This window comes from Cyprinodon tularosa, unplaced genomic scaffold, assembly GCF_016077235.1.
Source record: "Cyprinodon tularosa strain WSP-4 unplaced genomic scaffold, ASM1607723v1 ctg535, whole genome shotgun sequence".
NCBI classification, from domain to species: Eukaryota; Metazoa; Chordata; class Actinopteri; order Cyprinodontiformes; family Cyprinodontidae; genus Cyprinodon; species Cyprinodon tularosa.
The window spans coordinates 174,415-195,612 of record NW_024039269.1 but is presented as its reverse complement, the minus strand read 5'-3'; the positions used below and the strand labels follow the sequence as shown (position 1 = coordinate 195,612).

Here is a 21,198-nt window from a genome sequence, read left to right as displayed (position 1 = left end):
CTGTGGATGATATATGATATCCAGAAGCAGCTTCCAGATGAATGGTGAAAATGTCCTTGGGGAGTGTGCATGTCGGGGAGGTCGTTTGCTGCTGTTTGTGTATGCTCTGTTGGTCAGCCACAAAAGGTAATTTTAGTGACTGTTTAGCTGTGTGTGAAAACACTGGAGGTAGGCAATATTTGCTTTGGGTGATTGCATTTCTTGACTGATGTGCTCCTTTCCAGGCATTTCTGCAGCATATGCATGCATTAGCTTGCTTTGCTTAGATGCCTATGGTACAGAAGCCTTTGAATTGTTCTATATTTCTGCTGCTGTTCATTTCGCTTATATCTATTCATATTGCTTATATGAATCCCTACAAATGAAATGACAGAAATGGAAAATGGAAAAGGAAGCTCTCTCATGTGGCTGAATGAGACATGTTACCATCACTATTGCCATGTAAGACATTCTTTTGTTGACAGAACAAGGTTTCTGAATACATGCACTCAGGGCCTGAAGTTAAGTTTTTTGGCCACCAGCCACTGTGACAGGTGGATTGTGAAATCAGCAGGGTTGATTTACCGCCCAACATCTTTTATTCCTAACATGAAGGTGAGAGCATCAGAAAATGCTTTAGAGGGGTTCTTGAACTTTTACTGAATATACATTAAAGTGCTGTAGGGTTTTTATTCCACTAAATATCATTTATGAATAGGTATGTTGTGATGAGTATTTAGTAGAGAAAATGACCAAAAAAAAACAGCCAATCACCTTACTGATGTTCTCATTATCATATCACAGGACAGAAGGACCCATTATTCAAGGCAAGACAGACTGTAGGATAATTTAAAGCGTTTATTTATAAACAAGCAGGATTTGGATCCGTGGTATCAGCAGTTAGGGCGTCTATCACTAAAGCTCTGTTGGGGAAAAACAGAAGTTAGCAGCCATGAAAATCTGACTGAGGATTATTATCCATGTGAGTCACTAACCTGGTTCAACAATTCAGTTCATCCCAGAGAACACGGCAGGATCCAGCCTGAGGGCTGCCTACTAAATGCGACGGGCGCCGCCCAGAGTGTCCCTGATGCTGCAGCCCTGGAGGACAAGCAGAATTCTGTGCCAGGTCAGGGAAACATATTAGAACAGGAACAGGGTGGTTCAGAGTTCCAGGAGTCCACAGACAGCTCAGGCTGAACTTTCAGACTGGGAAAAGGCAGGCTCAGTGGTTGAGAGGCAGAACAGGTCAGGATCCAGAACTCAGTAATACTATGGTAAGCTAACAAACCCTCTCTCCACTGAGATCAGACAGGACAGGCACGCTCAGTGGATTAGAGGCAGAACAGGTCAGGATGAGGAAATCAGAAACACTATGGAATGCTAAAAACCCTCTCTCCACTGGCCCTGAGAACAAGAACAAGATAATCTTGCCCTGATAGCTGGATGCAGGTCCCTTAGAAAGAGGCAGGAGCAGGTGAATAAGAATAATTTCAGGTCTTCTGTAAAGATGCCATAAAAATTAAGTTTATTTTCTGAAATGCAGAGTTTTTTTCCAGGGGGTATAACTTCAAAATAGATGTAGCCTATACGAAAAGCCAATCAAATCTAAAGCAAACTGCAAAGTGCTTTAAATCCGTCAAAACTGTTCTACTCCATGCTGGGTCAGATCCTGATGTTTGATCAATGAGCAGGGAAAGCAGAATAAAGCATTAGCCTCGCTGCATGCAGTTAGCCTAGCCTTGTAGCTAAATAATTGTACTTTCTAACAGTTGACTGTGACATCAGTGGCGGGAGGTGGTGAGCAAATAAAGCTGCTTTTAGCTCTGGGTGCAGGAGAGCTGCTCCCCAGGATGCTCCTATCTTTAGCATTGAAGAGTTTCTGCTCATTGACAACTTTAAATCAGAGTCTATGGGCGAAGATTTTTGCGCCCCAGGGTGTATTTTTTTTATTTTTATGTCTTGATCAAGGTCATTGGGTCATTGGGCGCCCTAGCACCCTGTATTGGCCAGCCGCCACTGCTTAAAAGTCACGATGTTTTTCCTCCTTAAGACTCTGAAAATGTCCAGAGTTAAATACTGGAATTAAAAACATCTCCGGAGAGGCACGCTGCCAAGCCTGCCTATAAGTACTGACCCTTGACCTCAGTATTTTTTGAGCCCTCCAGTGAACAGTTTTATTTAGTAAATCTTTCAAATTATGATCCCAGCTCTCCTTTAATCTTCTTTGACTATTATTTATTACCTCACACTCCATCTTCTTTGTTTCTTTTCCTAATGACTGTCTTACATCATTCAAAGACAGGAAAGTTTGCTGCCTATCTTCCCTCTATCTCTTTTCCTGCCTGAAGGGTTCTTCTGTCTTGCCTTTATAAAGCGGATAAGGATTTAAAGTCTCACTGAAGCTGTGGATCTTGACTCTTTGAGACTTCTTTCACTATTACCGTGCAAATCATTTGTTCTCTCAAACTATCAGATAAAGGAGTGGGAGTATAAAACAAAAAACTGTCACTTGTTAAAGATTTACCAGATTCCATATAACTTTCTTCTTTTAAAAACATTTAACTCTAACCTCCAGATTTCTAGAAACTGTCTCAGTGGTTCCCAGACTGGTTCAAAGGGAGGAGAAGTCTTCTTACTATCTGATAGTTGTTGGTAGATTTCCAGCTTCCTCCTCTGCTGCTTGGTGTTGTGACTCCAGGCAAGGAGCTCAACCTACTAAGGTGGGAGAGGGACACCAGAAATGCTGTTGAAGAAAGCTAGACTGATGTGATTCTGGCATGTTTATCATGTAAAGCATTGACAAAATCCAGCAAAGGGATAAAAACAGAAATTTATTACAGCTTCACAGATGAATTCTGTTTGAAAATACTTCTGGGATAAACTTAGTCTTAACACAAAATAAATCTTAGTATTCTCCTTGAATCTAACCATTTATATTTCTGTCCAACACTTAGAATGCAGGGTATCTAGTGAATGAACCAAAAATAGCTTGGAGAACATTTTATTTTCTGTGGTCCTCCCTTAAAGAGCAATGTATTACTGATTGCTTGGTGTTTTAACTGACTGGTCGGTTCCCAGTCAGTAAAAAGTCTTCCAGCTGATGGCATTACGATAGTTACTTTACAGATACCATCTTTCTTATTTCTCCACTGTGAAGACAAATCTCCAGCAGTCAGCAGGTGAGAGGCGGACCCTGGACAGGTCTCCAGTCCATCGCAGGGCAACACAGAGACACACAGGACAAACAACCATTCACACACATTCACACTCACACCTAAGGAGAGTCTAGAGAAGCCAATGAACCTAACAGTCATGTTTTTGGACTGTGGGAGTAAGCCGGAGTACCCGGAGAGAACCCACGCATGCTCAGGGAGAACATGCAAACTCCATGAAGAATGACCCCGGGCCGGGAATCGAACCCAGAACCTTCTTGCTGCAGGCAGCAGTGCTTTATAGAACTTTGCGTTAATCAGTAAAAAAAGAAAAAGAATAATTTTGGTCGCAATCACTGAGTCTAGGAGCGGCCATTCTCCCCGCTTTCCAAGCTAAATCAATGGGAACTACTAGACACATCTGCAATCAACAGGGTCAAATCAAAGGTGCAATCAAAGGGATCTTAAAGGAAAAGTCCGGTCAGCAAGAATGCTCAATGGATCATTATTTATACCGAAAACTAATACGTTTGTGGTGATAGATGAATTTAGAGGTAATCAGTAAAAAAATAAAAACGGAACAGGAACGTCCATTTTAGCCCAAATATAGTAGCCCCTCCCTCCTGCCATCTTCCAGCAGTGACGTCACGGTGCGGTAAGCCTAGCGCCATTCTCCCCGCTTTCCAAGCTAAATCAATGGGAACTACTAGACACATCTGCAATCAACAACAATTATTGAAGATTTCCAGAGGACTTCACCATTGAAATTCACCAGAGCTATAGTGAAACTGACAATGCCCACGTGCATGGCAGCTGGATGCTGGAATACATCGGGGAAAAGTGAAAAAAAAGAGTTATTCCACCTTTCTGATTCCTGATCCTCCACGGACGGGTTGGTCGTTGGATCGCCAACTTGAAGAGGGAGGATTTGCCATCGAACTTCTGGCCAGAGAAAAAACCCGTAATATGTAGCCAACATTTGGAAGAAGAATGTTTTCAAGATGACTTGGATAATAGCGCGTTGTGACAAACACCAGATACAGCACTGGGACTTGATCAACAGCCGATACCGCACTACCAGTAGGTGGCAGTAGTGTTCTTTGACAAACATGGATGCCTCCAGTAAAGCACATTCACATGGAAATTAGTCTGAATTAAAAACACTGATCATTTATTGAACAGGATGGAATCATTTCAGATTTAAAGAACTTTCAGAAGTTTGAATTCTGATTATGACCCAACTTTAACTACAGCACAACAAGGCTTAGTAAAAAAGGTAATTTACTTAAGGGATTTAAAAAGGGTCCAGGAACAAGGCTTATGAAAAAAAGATTAGCAGGTTCATCCATGACAGGAGCCACCAGTACGTTGAAAGAAATAATTCAATTCAGTTAATTTCTTTAGCACCAATTAATAACAATTGTCATCAAGGCACTTTACAGTTCACCAGATTATCCAGTCAGTTTGATTCAAAGTTGATTGCGTCAACTCATTGACTCTTCAGCAATCCCTCATACTAAGCATGCTTGTAGCGACAGTGGAGAGGAAAAACTCCCTTTGAACAGGAAGAAACCTCCAGCAATAAATGACCTTCAGAGGCTTTTCAATGGCTTTGTCTTCAAGAGAGAACAACTATGGGCGAAACACAACTTCTATGGAGAGTTAAAACAGAGATGTTAATGGCCACAATGCCAAGAAAGGAAGTCAAAACGAGTTATCAGAAAAAATATCAGGAAATATTCTTGAGGTCTGTTATGATTTGAAGATCTGATCTATTCAGTGAGTTCTAGACTAACAGAAGGATTTTAAACTTTTTCACTCAGTAACTGCCTCTGAAGGTTTAGGTCTGAGTCCATCATGGCACCAAGATTTCAGCCATAATGAGTGGTTTCGTGCTGTAACAGCTGAAGCTGTGAGCTAACTCTGGATTTCAGCTCCTTTGGTCTGTAGATTTTTACCTTACTTTGTTTAAAATCAGTTGGAGAAAATGAAGATGCATCCACATACTGATCTGATCCTGATAATGAAAAGATCTGCCTCCAACACTGCTTGGCAAGCCTTCAGCCTGGGAAGGCTTTGGCCAGGTGTTCTGTTTGAAATATGTTGAACTTTCAAGTCTTTAATGTAGAGCTTGATCATTAGGAATTATAATTTTCAGGCGTATTCACTCCAGTCACATTTGGGTGAATGTAACCAGACCAGAGTTGGTCACATCTGTACCTTTTGTGCAGGTGTGAACAGATATAGAGTAACCCTGTTCTGACCAAACAGGTGGTCAGTCTGCCTCTGCAGGGTTTCTCCGGTGGTTTGCGTCTGGTCTGCATTAAACCCACTTTAATCAACCCAACTGCACAAAGCAAACTATTATTTGGACTCTGCAAGTATTGTAGTAGTGAGCATGATATTGAAATCATACCTGATCAGCCGTCTGTTGCTTAGCAACGCTGCTATCAGTGTACCGCAGATCTTCATCTTTAAAAATTCAAAAATCAGAGATAAACTGTGTGAACAGCTGTGTTGAAGGAAGAACCTTTAAAACCAACAAACCCATTCTAGCTATATTAATCCAACAAATATCCAAAAGTGATTTAAAGGACTCCCGTTATAATTTTCTTTTATTTCCTGGCTCTGTGCTCCGTCCTGCTGAACCTATGATCAAACCAAATAACTGAATTAAATCATATAATGAGTGATCCTGTTATTTATTTATTTCTTCAGAACATTTATAGGCAGTTTTCTGGTAAAAATTAACTTTTTTTTCTAAATACATTCAGACCTAACCAAGCAATAATTAGCCTTTTCTTTACTGTTTGACACATTTCTTTATTAATCACCATAAAATCCAGGAACCACTTTTCTGACATATAGTTATTAGCTTGCCCAGTAATTTTATTATATTCTTATGATTTTAGATGATATAAATATTATCTTACAATTAAACCTACCTATGCATATTTATAATCAGAACTAATTTCTGATAGTTTAAATACTGTAGATGAGAAGCAAAGGTCATTTTTCCTATTCCCATTTTCATGCTTTGAAATGTGCTTTCGCCACATTGAAAAATGACAGCAAATACCTTTTATTTGGTCTAAAAATCCACCATCTCTACATCAGTTTCCTGGATCATTACTGGTGTCGCTCTGGTGCGTCCATGCCAGCTGTAGTCCACTAACCGATTCAGATAAAATAAAACAAATTTCATAATATATATCAACTAGGGCTGCAACTAACGATTATTTTAAAAATCGATGAATCGGCCGATTATTTTTTCGATTAATCGATGAATCGGACAAAAATATTCTTTGTATTAACCTCTTTATTCCAAAATAAACATTTTATTCAGAACAAACAAGCACACCAGTACAGGTTGCTCATTAACTGTACTGGTGCAATATGAAAAATAAATGTTTGTGTTAAAACTACGCAAACTTACATGAGAAATGTAGCTGTACATCCACAAAATATAGGCTACTTTGTTTCATAAAGCGCAAAAAAAGACATTTTTGTTTTTAAAGCCCCTAAGGGGTTCAAACAATAGGCCCCCCCCATTTCAACAAATTAGTTTTTTTAGACTAGAAGAGTTCTGCCTTTTAAGACAGGAAAGTATAGCATTTAAAGTTGCTACTTGAGAAAATACTGAACCATAGAGATAAAAATAGCCCTGTGATTCAAATTATAAATTGTATTTGGAATAAAAATGAGAGAACTAGGGGTGCTAAAAAACACATCCTCCAAAGACAGATATTTACATGGGAATGTGGCAGATAATTAATTGACATATTACTGATCTTGCTGGATTTTATTCTGCTTTACTTCCATAAATTGCAGGATCTTCTTTACTTTATCTTTGCCAGAAGATTTAAACTTTAAAAGCCTTGCCCTCATAATTTGCAAGTTAATTTATTTATAAAGTAAATATAAACGCTGCTTAAGCTAAATCAAATGATATAAAAGTAAAATAAGTAGCCAACCTTATCACTGTCTGTAACCTACTAACACGGTAAGGAAAGCATCAGATGAGCTACCTGAGAAACTAACGTTACGTTTCCCCACTTTAAAACCAAACAAACATGGCCGCTCATCCTGCTGATCAGCTCTCTTCACCGCCATCGAAGGCTCCAACGTGTTTCCTTTTCAGGTGCTGCATCATAACAGTGGTGGTTCCGTGCCATGCTCATTTGTTTTTACAAAAGTTGCATGTTACGACTTTTTCGCTTTACAAAGCGCAGGCTGTCTGCAAATTAAGATGCAGCTTGCGTTTGCGGTATCGGTCAATAGAAGAATTGACATTACTGCCTTTTGAAAACAGCCTTTTCTCACCTGGCTCGCTCTGCTGGATTTTTTTTTTTCTTCCCGCGTTTCAATCAAGCGGCAGTGATGACGGCGCCGGATGACGCATAAATCACGCAACACAACTAATCGATGATGAAATTCGTTGCCAACGCTTTTAAAAGTCGATTTTTATTGATTTTATCGATTCGTTGTTGCAGCCCTAATATCAACTTTTTTTTAAATCCCTGCTTTGATTTTCCTAAAACACAGCAATCTAACTACTATTCAGGATTACTAAACTACCTTTCTTTATCAAAGAAACTGATCCACAATATAAATTGCTTATTGTTCATGTTTACCAAGCAATATTTCTCAGTGATTTATAAGTATACATGAAACATCACAGAGAAAGGTCTGTAATATTGCAGTGGTTATTGAAAGGTGCTTTATTACAATATTTAAAGGTTTTTTTTCTTCTGTTTAACAGCTTGTCATAAACTAAGAAAATGTCATGATTAGTTGATACTTGTTGAGGCTCCTGTCAGACCCTGTCGATTTATCCAGCGTCTGCCTTACGTCCCGGAATCTCCTAAAACGCTGGCATACGCTCAACTTTCTGTGTATTTTTTTTTTTTTTTTTTACAATTTTGGGCTATTGCATTGAGTATTCATAGTCCAGAACTTATGTCCAACGACAGACTAACTTATGCCTAACGCACGGCGGCTAAAAGTACATGTTAACGTATGTGCTACAAACTGCAGGCACCAGAATAATAAAATCGAACATATTTTTCCAGCAGGTTTCTACATTTGAAGTTATTTTAGGCGTTAATAAACTGTTTCAGAGGAGTGATCATAGCGCTCTGCATCAGCAGTGCTGCGTCTGACTCCCTGCCAGCTCCCAGATCAGCTGCTCTCATTGGTTGATGAGGCGTCCAGCAGCTTAAGTTCAATTTTTCTAACTCCAGCATCTGGTGCTTGTGAAGCGCGTCATGCAGATCGGCAAATTTTGAACATTTCAACAAAGTTTTTTAAGATTAGGGCGGCCCCTCACTAGCAGGGCCCCTTGCCGGAAGGGGGATCCAGATGGTTCCAGACGTGTCCAAGTCCACCCCTGGATTTAGCCAATGTACCTTTTCCTGGTTTTAAAGGTTATGTTAAGCTACAGTAAATTGATGTTATACCGAGGTCAAGGGTCAGTACTTCCAGGCAGGTTTGGTGGCTGTGCCTCTCCGGAGATGTTTTTAATTCCAGTATTTAACTCTGACCATTTTCAAAACATAATTGTGAGTTTTGAAAAAGCGATTGTCAATTCCTCCTCTGTCTCCCCTGCCAGGCTGCTCACTACAGGAGATATTTCCTACCCTGCATCAGAAACAGCTGTTGAAAATAATCATATCATTTTACCTTTCTCAACATTTGATTTCTGTTTGGGATTAAAAAAGCGTTTTTGTGCTGAATTAAATTGCAGGTGGTTAGTTCCTGTAATCTGCATTGAGATTCACAAACACGTTGACATTTAAAGCCAATCAATATCTATTAACAAGACATTTAAGAAATGTATTTTATGAGGAAGTGACACAACATCAGTTAAGACCAATCAATGTTTGAATTGTTCTTATGCTCCTAGTTTAAAGCTCAGTAAGTTAATTTATAAACAAAAAAACACATTTGCTTTCCCAGACAGCTTCAATGACAGGAGAAAAGGAGTAAAAAGTATTTCTGCTGCTTCCAGCTATAAATCATTTCAGTCTGAAATATGAGGCTCCCTGTTTGCTGCTCCTTTAACCTCCTTTATGCTGATTTTTCTATGTCTGCTTCTGTCTCCTTGAACCCCAGTGGGCCTCAGCAGATGGCCGCTCACACTGAGCCTGGTTCTGCTGGAGGTTTCTTCCTGTTCAAAGGGAGTTTTTCCTCTCCACTGTCGCTACAAGCATGCTTAGTGTGAGGGATTGCTGAAGAGTCAATGAGTCGATGCAATCAGCTGGTTTTCCTTAGATAGAAAACTTTGAATCAATCTGACTGGATGATCTGGTGAACTGGAAAGTGACCTGAGATGACATGATGTGAACTGGAGCTATAGAAATAAACTGAATAGAATTCCAGTGAACTGGTGTGTTTCCAGGGCTGCTCAGTGACGCAGTGAATAGCACTGCCTCGCAGCAAGTTGGTTCCTGGTTCGATTTCCCTCCTGGGTTTTTCTGCATGTAGTTCTCATGTTCTCCCTGAGCATGCGTTGGTTCTCTCCGGGTACTCCGGCTTCCTCCCACAGTCCAAAAACATGGCTGTTAGGTTAATTGGCTTCTCTAAATTTTCCGTGAGTGTGTGTGTCAATGGTTGTTTGTGTTGCCCTGCATTCGACTGGTGACCTGTCCAGGTTGGACCTCGCCTCTCACTCGTAGACGACTTTAGATAGGCACCAGCACCACTCATGACCCCAGCAGCGATAAGCGGGACAGAAAATGGATGAATTGATGGTGTGTTTCCAATAAGGTGTTCTGTCACTGTTTCTTTGGGCATATCAAATAACCCAGATGATTCCTTGCTAAACTTTACTGCTCCTGCCTGGTTTTCAGCAGACACTGACTACTCCCATCTGCCCAGCTTACATGCATGTTTAAGAAGCTCCCAGGACTGGACACAGCTCAGACATCTGTGAATACAGGCTCAGTTTAAGCTTCAGCAACGGATGCAGCACCTGGGACAATAAAGCTGCTTCCAGAGTGCACCGACTTGTAATAATGTTCTACATCACATCCGCAGCCAAAGCGTAAAGACTATTCTCACCCCTTTAGCCCCTGAATCCTATTTTCTGTTCTGCATTGAGAAAAAGGAAAACCTTAAATCAAGGTTTTTATTTTTCTCAATGCAGAATCTATTGGCAGTGTCTAAACTACAGTGGTGAGTTATAAAATGGTTTAAAGATGAAGTTCAGTCATATTCAGAATTCAAACTTCTGAAAGTTCTTTAAATGTGAAATGATTCCATCCTGTTCAATAAATGATCAGTGTTTTTAATTCAGAGTAATTTTCATGTGAATGTGCTTTACTGGAGGCATCCATGTTTGTCAAAGAACACTACTGCCACCTACTGGTTAGTGACGTCACGGTGCGGTATCGGCTGTTGATCAAGTCCCAGTGCTGTATCTGGTGTTTGTCACAACGCGCTATTATCCAAGTCATCTTGAAAACATTCTTCTTCCAAATGTTGGCTACATATTACGGGTTTTTTCTCTGGCCAGAAGTTCGATGGCAAATCCTCCCTCTTCAAGTTGGCGATCCAACGACCAACCCGTCCGTGGAGGATCAGGAATCAGAAAGGTGGAATAACTCTTTAACTGTTAAACAGTTTCACTATAGCTCTGGTGAATTTCAATGGTGAAGTCCTCTGGAAATTAAGTGTATTTACTCTTAATTTGAGCAGGTAAATGAGATGGTTTGCCAACGGAATGAGCAATTTTACTCTTAAAAGAAGATATTTAGATAATATGCACTTGAAATAAGACAATGCAATTGCGTTTTCTAATTTTAGGTGTAAATTGTCCTTTTCCATTGGCAAAATGCCTCCTTTACCTCCTCAATCCAAGAGCAAATGCACTTATTTTAAGAAAAAATGACTTATCTAGATTTGGATTTTTTCCAGTGTGTTGATTGCAGATGTGTCTAGTAGTTCCCACACTGCAAAAACAATCCAGAAATAAGTAAAAAATGGCTTAAATTAAGTATATTTAGCCCTAATTTGAGCAGGTAAATAAGATGATCTGCCAATGGAATGAGTATTTTCACTCTTAAAATAAGATAGTTAGATAATATTTACTTGAAATAAGACGATAAAATAGTTTTTTCTTATTTTAAAAGGAAATTGTCTTGTTCCATTGGCAAAGTGTCTTACTTACCTCCTCAAATCAAGGAAAAACGCACTTATTTTAAGAAAAAATAACTTATTGAGATTTCTATTTTTTGCAGTGCATTGATTTAGCTTGTAAAGCGGGGAGAATGGCGCTAGGCTTACCGCACCGTGACATCACTGCTGGAAGATGGCAGGAGGGAGGGGCTACTATATTTGGGCAAAAATGGCCGCCCCCAGACTCAGTGATCGCAACAAAAATTAAAATTTAATTTTCTTAATGATTAATGCAAAATTCATTAAATCACAGTGAATGTTAGTTTTAGGTATAAATAATGATTCATTGATTATTTCTTTAGTTTAAAGTGCATTTTTTCTTTTTTTGTTAATGAATTCAGAAAAAAATCAATGTTGATATTTCTGACTTATTTTCAGGCCTCTGTGCTTCTGCTTAACATTTGTTATAGTCTAAATACATTTACATTAAGACTGATGTGTTTATGTAAGACTTTGTTTTTTACATTTAACCATTTGAAATATTCACTTGTTTATAGTCTAGCCTAACACCCGGCTTCAGCATAGAAATTGAACATTTGCTGATAGAAATTGTCAGTTTTGATGTGTAACTTGGCTGGATATAACACCTGCACTGGCAGCCGTCCTGTTTTGAATAAGTTTGGTTATCCCAGGGTTTGACTGTTGAGATCTGGCTTTGTTTCAAGGACACTTCTGTTTTTGCTGTAGCGAGTGATTCATCTAACACACGCTGGCTTCTTGATTTGCTCCTGTGCTCACTAAAGGCATCAGAAGTAGATAGTGCTGAATAAAAAAGGAGCAGAAAGCAATTCATTCTTGCAGTCACCATAGAGATAGATACTTTTGAAGCAGACAAGCAGTTTGCTCTAGAATAAAAAAAGACAGATAACAAAAGGCCCTTGGGAAGAGATGAAGGACAGAGATGTTAATTAAAACAACATGGTGACTGCAGTCACACAGCTATGAAATGGGGTTGCCGATGCTCCAAGCCCTATTTGGTTTAAAAAGCAAAACCTGTTTGTTTTTTTGTTCAGAATTGGGGACTTGAGCAGCTTTATGGAGGGAGGAATTGTAAACTCTGTCTGAGCCAGGAATTACCCGTGTTCTTCGATTCAGGAAGCAAACATAAATGTTTGGAATTTTTTCCCCCCACCATAGAAATCCCAGTCATTTTAGACCAGGTGCAATAGTAGCCATTCAAAATTTCCCCACTTTCCTAAATGCGTCCTTGGCTGGTCCTTCAATGGCCCCTTCAATTCCTTTTTAAACATCAATCTTTGTACTAAAATATTCTTTCTGTCATGATTTGTGGACATTAAGACCTAAAAAGAATCCACCGGTTGACCAGTGACTACCTGTCTAAGGTTTTAACAAATTGTGAATGACTTGTCTACGGAAAAATGTCCTTAATAATGTTGGCATAGTGATTTCAATTCAATTTAAACTGTATTTCATTAGAATCCAAACTTTTCTCAGGTCTCAGTTTTTTTTCTTCCCTTTTTATTTTATGTCAGATTTCCTTTGGAGACCTAAAGTAGCCAAAAGTAGAAAACAATCCTTCTCAACCTGAAGACAAATACTGTGTTTTAATACAGACTCAGCTGTGCCGTTTAATGATTTGATGCATTCGGTTTCATTAATTCTATTCATAAACATCTAAGGACACAGGATTAAAAATAAATCAGCTTAGACTAATTTAATTAATTGAGATTTTGGACAAGAAAACAAGTTTTTCTACTTTAAAATTTCAATTTTTTGGTAACCAAAAGTTTTTGTCAAAATTCATGTACCCTAATTTGGAGAATCTAGAAAAGGTAAATTGTACACAGAATATGATACCAAACAGGGAGCCTGTGGAGAGATTTTAACATGGATGTAATGTGAGTCTTGCTTTTGGTTCTGGCAAAAAAAATCTTGCAGCCAATGTGGATTAATTGAAGATGTTCCACCTCTTTCCTGCAAAGGCAAGTAAAGCGACTGTTGGCCTAGTGGTTAGAGCAGTGCGCTTGTGCTCTGTGAAGGTTGCAAGTACCACTCTGGGTCCCTGAGCAAGACCATTAACCCCTGATTGCTCCCTGGGCGCTGCACAGTGGCAGCCCACTGCTCCCCAAGAGGATGGGTTAAATGCAGAGGTAAATTTCTCCAATGTGAGATCAATACAGTTCAATTATTAGACTGTTGCAATAATCCAATCAACAAAGTACAAAAGCAGAAGCTATCATTTCAAGCGTATTTTTAGACACCAGTGATGTTAACAGATGTTAGAAAGATGAAGACCTTCTTAAAAATCATTTCAGGAAAAATCAGGAAAATCATTTTGAGATGGTTGGTGTTGATTTTGGAGTTCTATTAAAACTACAGCATTAAAAAAAACTCTGCAGGCATTAACAATCAAGTGAGTTATATGTTACAGTGACACCTGTGACTTAGTTACATCCACTACATATGGAGTTTATCACATCTGGTTTAGATTTTTACAAATATTTCCTTTATGTGTCCGTTTAAACAAAATGTATGAACGTCTGCTTGGGGTCCAGTATTCTGCACAGTCAGGAGGATGCAAAGCAACACTTTACAACGTATGCAGTGTCTTACTTCAGTGCTCGGTGGGAGGTTCTTCTTGCCTGGAACAAGTTTTCATAATAAACAGTTTGAAATGTGACTCTGACCTGACCAAACACTCCAGGTGATAGCTGCCAGTGACACCTCTGCTCACAGCACCGGGTTGCAAGGACCTGCAGCGTCTCAGCTGTTGTCTCTGCCTCACTGAGAGGTAAACAGTGGCTCAACAGACAGTACAAGGCACCCATCCACACTTTGTCTGTTTTACTTTCGTAAAGCTACAAGGCAAACTCGTCCGATGATGGCAGTGTGGGAAATTAAAGTGTATGCGAAATGTATGAAAGGTTATGAAGGTTAAAAAATGCATGCAGAGTATGAGCAAAGTATGAGTCAGCCAGCCTTGTATCAGCAAAAGAAAGCAAAAGCCTAGAGAGAAGTATTTATCAAGGGTCAGGGTCACAGATTTTGGTTAAAACCAAAAATAATCGCTTTTATCTTATGTTTATATCAGGCGTTATGATGAGCTATTTTAATCTAAACAGCATTACTATTAAGAACGCAGTAGTGTATTTTGCATTCTTACACTGCTTCCATAATGACAGTCTATATGCAATGTTTTTTTCTCATTCATCAGACCCCAAAATTGGGGTCATTTCTTGGGACAGCTTTTGCAAGAGACGGATTGTGCAAAAGTGGGACCTCAAGGCACTTATACGAAGCAATTCACCCGAGTCATACTGCCAGACTGGTTGAACATTTTCAATCAAAAGGAAACCAAATTGATTGCACTGAGTCATTAAATGCTGGATGTTATCCTCCTGGATGAGCATCTAAAGACGGTATTCGCTTGTAGTTTGTCATTGACTCTACAGCAATCCCTCACATAAAGCACACAGGCAGCAATAGTGAACAGTGGAAAGAGATTTCTAGTAAAACCAGACTTGGTGAGAGTGGTGTTCACCCAGGCTGATTGGAGTTTTAAGGGCATAGAAGATGACACACTAAAGGAACTTAGAAGCACTGATCTATAAATACTTTCTGTGTTAGAAAACATAACAGTAACCTAGCTTCATGGGGGGTTCCGTCTACTAAAGAAACAGTTAAGCAGATGAGCTGTGAGATGGTTTTCATATCTACAGGTATAAAAAGAGATCACATCTATGTTAGAACAATGTCTAGCAGAGAAACAAAGCTAAGCACTGTTTAACAGTCCAGACTTTTTTTTATCTAAGATGTCGACTGCAGCAGCCCCGCTGACGCGTCCCTTCAGAATAGTGTCAAAAGTACGAAGATTACCAGCCCAGATGAAGCTACAATGAGAAGAAAAATGAAGAGAGAACATAATAATAAAAGTTGAACTACCAATGCAAAATTTGAGAGTAGAGACAGAACGAAGCAGAACGATGAAAAATGGTCCCTATGTCCTCCAGCGGTCTAAGCCTATAGCAGCCGAGATAGCTCTATAGAGATAACCTGAGCAGCTCTGACTATAGTATAATGTTTATCAAAAAAGAAAGTTTTAATTTCAATTCAATTCAGTTTATTTATATATTTATATATATATATATATATATATATATATATATATATATATATATATATATATATATATATATATATATATATATATATATATATATATATATATATATATATATATAATTTATATATAATTCACAACACATGTCATCTCAAGGCACTTTACAGATGAACCAGATCATCCAGTCAGATTGATCCAAAGGATCTAAGTAAAACCAGTTGATTGCATCGACTCATTGACTCTTCAGCAATCCCTCACACTAAGCATGCTTGTAGCGACAGTGGAGAGGAAAAACTCCCTTTGAACAGGAAGAAACCTCCAGCAGAACCAGGCTCAGCCTTGAAAGAAGATAATGTGTTTGTCCGAATGTCTGCCCTATCCCCTAAATCCCTCAATTACTATTTAGAGTGGGGACAATATAGTGGACTTTATTGTGAATTCAGGTAACTGACGGTTCAGACAGATGATCACTACTTTTCACTCCCTGCTGGTCATGTAACTCCGCCTCCCCACACATTTGCATGCACCATAATTGTTATTTGTCGCCACACTATGCGAAAGTGGGCTTTTTTCACAACAAATCCCATGATGGTTTTCAATCAGAGCTCTCGCAAAGGAAGACATATCTGCTCGCCATGGATGATCACTACTTTTCAAGGAGCATTTTGAGAAATTTAGAGTGCACTACTTTTTCATCCACTAGATGTTCGAACACTTATTCAAAATGGCGTTACCACGATATAGGGCCCTATATAGTGATTAGGGTAGACATTTAAACACAGCCAGGGCGTCTGTCTCAGGAGCTAGCACTGGTAGTTGGTTCCACAGGAGAGGAGCCTGAGAACTAAAAGATCTGCTTCCCATTCTACTTTTAGAAATTCTAGATATCACTAATAAACCTGAATATTAAAAGCGAAGATCTCTGAAACATCAGGAACAATCAGATCTCTGATAAAAGATGGAGCTTGGTTATTTAGGGCTTTATACTTGAGAAGATATACTTTAAATTCTTTACTGGATTAAAAGAAAGCCAATAAAGGAGCTATTGGACAAATATTATACATAAACTCTTTTTTTCCTCAATCAGAATTAAAGACTTTTAACTACATTTAGTTATTGACTCTGGAATAGTTAAAAGCTGCACCGCTGTATGCAGTGGATCCCTTTTCTTAAGAAAAAGACAGCCTCATTGCTTTTTAACACCATTCTTATATGTTTTGGTCCTCTAGGCTCTCCATACAGAGATAAGATCACAATCGCCATCCTGCAGCTTCAAGAGGAAGGCAAACTTCATATGATGAAAGAGAAATGGTGGAGAGGAAACGGCTGTCCAGAGGAGGAGAGTAAGGAGGCCAGCGCTCTTGGTGTGCAGAACATCGGCGGGATCTTCATTGTCCTGGCCGCTGGACTTGTTCTCTCCGTGTTTGTGGCTGTAGGAGAATTCCTGTACAAGTCCAAACAGAATGCACAACTGGAAAAGGTAAAGAATTCATGTTTTTTTCTTTCTTTCTGAAGCAATGAAAGCAGAATTTCTTACAGTTACCACATGAATGGTAGCCTCATGGAAAATACAAGCTAGCATGAAACAAATTGTAATAAATATACTTTAATAAGAGGTGTAGAATTTAAATAGTTTTTTTTTTGTTGGAATAGATAGAACTTCACACAGTAATAACAGTGATATATTCTAAGCCGTAAGATAAGGATTGGTTTCTTTGCATTTATTCACTTAGGCCCAATGGCGACAACGAGATAAGAAACGTGAGGAATTCTGCTGTCATCATGGATCCAAGCTAGACTTTAACCACCATCTCAAATGACCTCAAGAAAACTTCTGAAATTATTTGCCTTCATTTGAGTCATATCTAAAACATCCCAAACTTCTTTATTATATTGTATATTTCTTATGTGAATTTTTCAAAGCAAAGGAATTGGGAACGTAAATAATTACACTAAATAAAATGTGGGAAGTATTGGGACCAAAACACAGTCAGGTGAAATGCACATCCGTTCATGGCTTGCTCTACTACATGAAATGTGTCTTCAACGGCCATATGCAAAACTCCCCCCCACCCCCCCCCACCCCCCCACCCCCCCACCTGCGTCTGTTCATTTCCACCCTGCAACCTGCCGCTCTGCTACACTGAAACTCCTCTGATGGTTTACTGATTTAAAGGGGCTAAATGCAGAAAAAAACAAGCTGATATTTAACTTTTTACATAACTCTCTGGCAATGACTAGTTACTAACACAATGGCCTGAATGTTCAGAAATACATTCATAAAATGAATAAACCAAGTCAGGTGAAGAAAGTTGTCTAATTTTCTAATATACCACAAAAAACTATTATTTATAGATTCTGAGGAAGCTGCATTTCAACAGTTATCTCACTTTTTTTTAACCATATTAAAATCAACTTCAATTCAATTGACACATTTCTATAGCGCCAATTCACAACATGTCATCTTACTTTGGAGTTCACTAGATCATCCAGTCAGATTGATTCAAAGTTTTCTATCTAAGGAAAACCAGCTGATTGCATCGACTCATTGACTCTTCAGCAATCCCTCACACTAAGCATGCTTGTAGCGACAGTGGAGAGGAAAAACTCCCTTTGAACAGGAAGAAACCTCCAGCAGAACCAGGCTCAGTGTGAGCGGCCATCTGCTGAGGCCCACTGGGGTTCAAGGAGACAGAAGCAGACATAGAAAAAGAAGCATAGATACAAAAGGCAACTGTCAACCAGCTCCACAGGCGGCCCCGTCCAGGAAACACACCGCCAGGCAGACGAGCTCCGAGCCAGCTCCCATGTCAGAGGATGAAGAGAGCACATCCAGTTAGTCACTTTAGTTAGTTTAGTAACTTGATGCTAATATTAGGTTTGGAAGTGAAGTTGAAATGCAAATAACTGATCCTTGACTTCATCTCAGGAAGTAAACATTTATGTTACTGTTGGTTTCTAATAAATTCCAGTGAGCATGTTGGTGTAATATTTAGGAGAGGATTATTTATTTTCTATAGAGAAAGGCAGACATTATCTACCAACTCATACTGATGGAGTCACAGTAAAATAATCTCTTTAAAGCAACACATAGTTTTTACCCAAGAAACTTTGAGAGCTGAATCAATACCATCAGTCAGTCAGATTATCAGGCTACTGACTCTGCTAGAGTCTAAACTGCAGCTTTAGGGGCATCGTGTCCTCCTGCCTGAACACTGCACTTTTTCTCACTTGGAACCGTAATGTTTTATAATTCTGTTTCTAAAAAGTGTTTTGAAAAGTAATAATGCTGTTCTGTTATGAAGAATTTCCCCCTCTTCACTTTCGAAGATCTTGATTTTTTTTTTTTGGAAAGGGGATTTTTGTAAAAGTACATAATTCTTAACTGTGTCAGCAAGGAATAATAATAATCTAATTTCCTTCCTTCCATTAGAAGTTCATCTCCTGCTAAGACAGTGGTTTATATTAAAGGAAAAGTCCGGTCAGCATGGAATAATCAATGTTGATTTCATTATTTTAGCATAACCAGTAAAAAAAAAAAAATAATAATAATTTTTGTTGTGATCACTGAGTCTGGGAGCGGCCATTTTAGCCCAAATATAGTAGCCCCTCCCTCCTGCCATCTTCCAGCAGTGACGTCACGGTGCGGTAAGCCTAGCGCCATTCTCCCCGCTTTCCAAGCTAAATCAATGGGAACTACTAGACACATCTGCAATCAACAACAATTATTGAAGATTTCCAGAGGACTTCACCATTGAAATTCACCAGAGCTATAGTGAAACTGACAATGCCCACGTGCATGGCAGCTGGATGCTGGAATACATCGGGTAAAAGTGAAAAAAAGAGTTATTCCACCTTTCTGATTCCTGATCCTCCACGGACGGGTTGGTCGTTGGATCGCCAACTTGAAGAGGGAGGATTTGCCATCGAACTTCTGGCCAGAGAAAAAACCCGTAATATGTAGCCAACATTTGGAAGAAGAATGTTTTCAAGATGACTTGGATAATAGCGCGTTGTGACAAACACCAGATACAGCACTGGGACTTGATCAACAGCCGATACCGCACCGTGACAATGTCACTAACCAGTAGGTGGCAGTAGTGTTCTTTGACAAACATGGATGCCTCCAGTAAAGGACATTCACATGAAAATTACTCTGAATTAAAAACACTGATCATTTATTGAACAGGATGGAATCATTTCACATTTAAAGAGCTTTCAGAAGTTTGAATTCTGAATATGAGCGACTTTTCCTTTAAGGCCCTTGGTTAACACACTGTAATCCACATAATGAGGTGGTTTCAAGGCAACATTGGGTCACAGCATGTTTTTATATTTTCTTTGAAAAACAATAGAAAAACAAATTATGATTTAAAGTAGTTTTATGCTTCTTAAGTTTAATGCCTCTTAATGACGGATATTATTTTAGCTACACCTTAAATTAGTACGTTGAAGAGATAGAAATACTTCCTTAAGATTGACTTCACTTTTTTGGTGTCTAAATAACAACAAAGTCAACAATGGAAATGTTTTATTTTCGATATCAAACCAGTTTATTGAAATGATTAATTAATTTTTTTGTTTATCATTGTCCAGTTTTTCATTTTGCGACTATTATGCTTTTTTTAAGCTTATATTCAAACACTAAAAGTAACTAAAGCGCTAAACAAATTCAGACATAAATATTCTTGTAATTTGAAAAGATTTAGTTAAATATATTTTTGAGGCTGCGTTTGACTGTTCCCTGTGTCAAACATGGACAACAAAGCTTGGCATTGGTCTTTACCTTTTAAAGGTTAGAAATAATATAATAATAAATATCAGAGAGCTTTTCTGATAATGTCTGGACAATATTAGTTACATTTCTGAGGCCACTTAGCAAATGAAAATCAATTCAGGTCTGTAACTTAGACTTGCATTAATCATCTAATTGAAATCTGTGTTGCCATTTTTGTAAAACTAATAGTCTTATGGGAAATAGACATATGGAATTATTTAGTGGAGCTCTATAAACCTTCTCTGAAAGGTTTATAAGGCTGTTAACTGATAGGATATCATAGCAGATTCTGCATAAAAATAAAAAACTCAATATTTTACTGGTTTTTGATTTTGTGCTGTTCTGGTTGAACAGGTAATGTCTGATTTAATGTATAAGCCGAAGTGAAATCATGTTACATAACAAACGTGTCTTTATAAAATTGTAAAAAGTTTAAAGGGTTTGTAAATATTATTAAACAGAATGGGGAGCTGCTGTGTTAGTATCTGTGTTCCAGGATAAACTGAGAGATTCTGCAGCTATTATTGCTTTAATTAGCCTTTCATCTAACTTATTATTTGTGCATTCAAAGTGCTTTTCATAAGTAACTCAATCTGGTTTTACCTACTTTTTCAACTTATGACAGGTCCATATTTTCCCTTTATTCATTTCGGAAAGTGAATTTCTCATCATTTACTTTCATTACTGAAATATTTCGAGCTTTTATACCTTGTATTATTGATAATTAGAGCTTAAAGACAATGAAAATTTCAGAAAATTTGAATAATTTGAAAAAAGGTTAAATATTTAAAACCTGCGGCCCTAAGTAGATGCAAGCAAAGATTTCCTCAGCCTCTTAATGTTTTTCAGTCTAGGTTAGTAGGCTTTATAATGGGAACATTGCTGACTGGACAGATGTCCAAAAGGCAGTCACTTACGCAGAAAGGAGGGGGGGCCACAAGGTGACTGCTACAGAAGCTGATTGTTCACAGAATGCAGCATATTTATAGAGAGCTGAGTGGAAATAAAAGTTATAGTAGGAAAAACAA

General features: G+C 38.5%; 1 protein-coding gene across 4 annotated transcripts in view; it reads left to right on the top strand.

The window, feature by feature from the left end:
* LOC119796101 (glutamate receptor ionotropic, kainate 2) overlaps positions 1-21,198 on the top strand; it is a 439,480-nt gene that overhangs the window by 385,853 nt on the left and 32,429 nt on the right. For 3 of the 4 annotated variants that reach the window (XM_038304507.1, XM_038304505.1, XM_038304506.1), the window contains 2 exons: positions 16,623-16,873; positions 17,127-17,154. In XM_038304507.1, coding sequence (XP_038160435.1) covers positions 16,623-16,873; positions 17,127-17,154 — 279 coding nt within the window. The remainder of the gene's footprint in view (positions 1-16,622; positions 16,874-17,126; positions 17,155-21,198) is intronic. The other variant, XM_038304508.1, reaches the window with a different exon arrangement.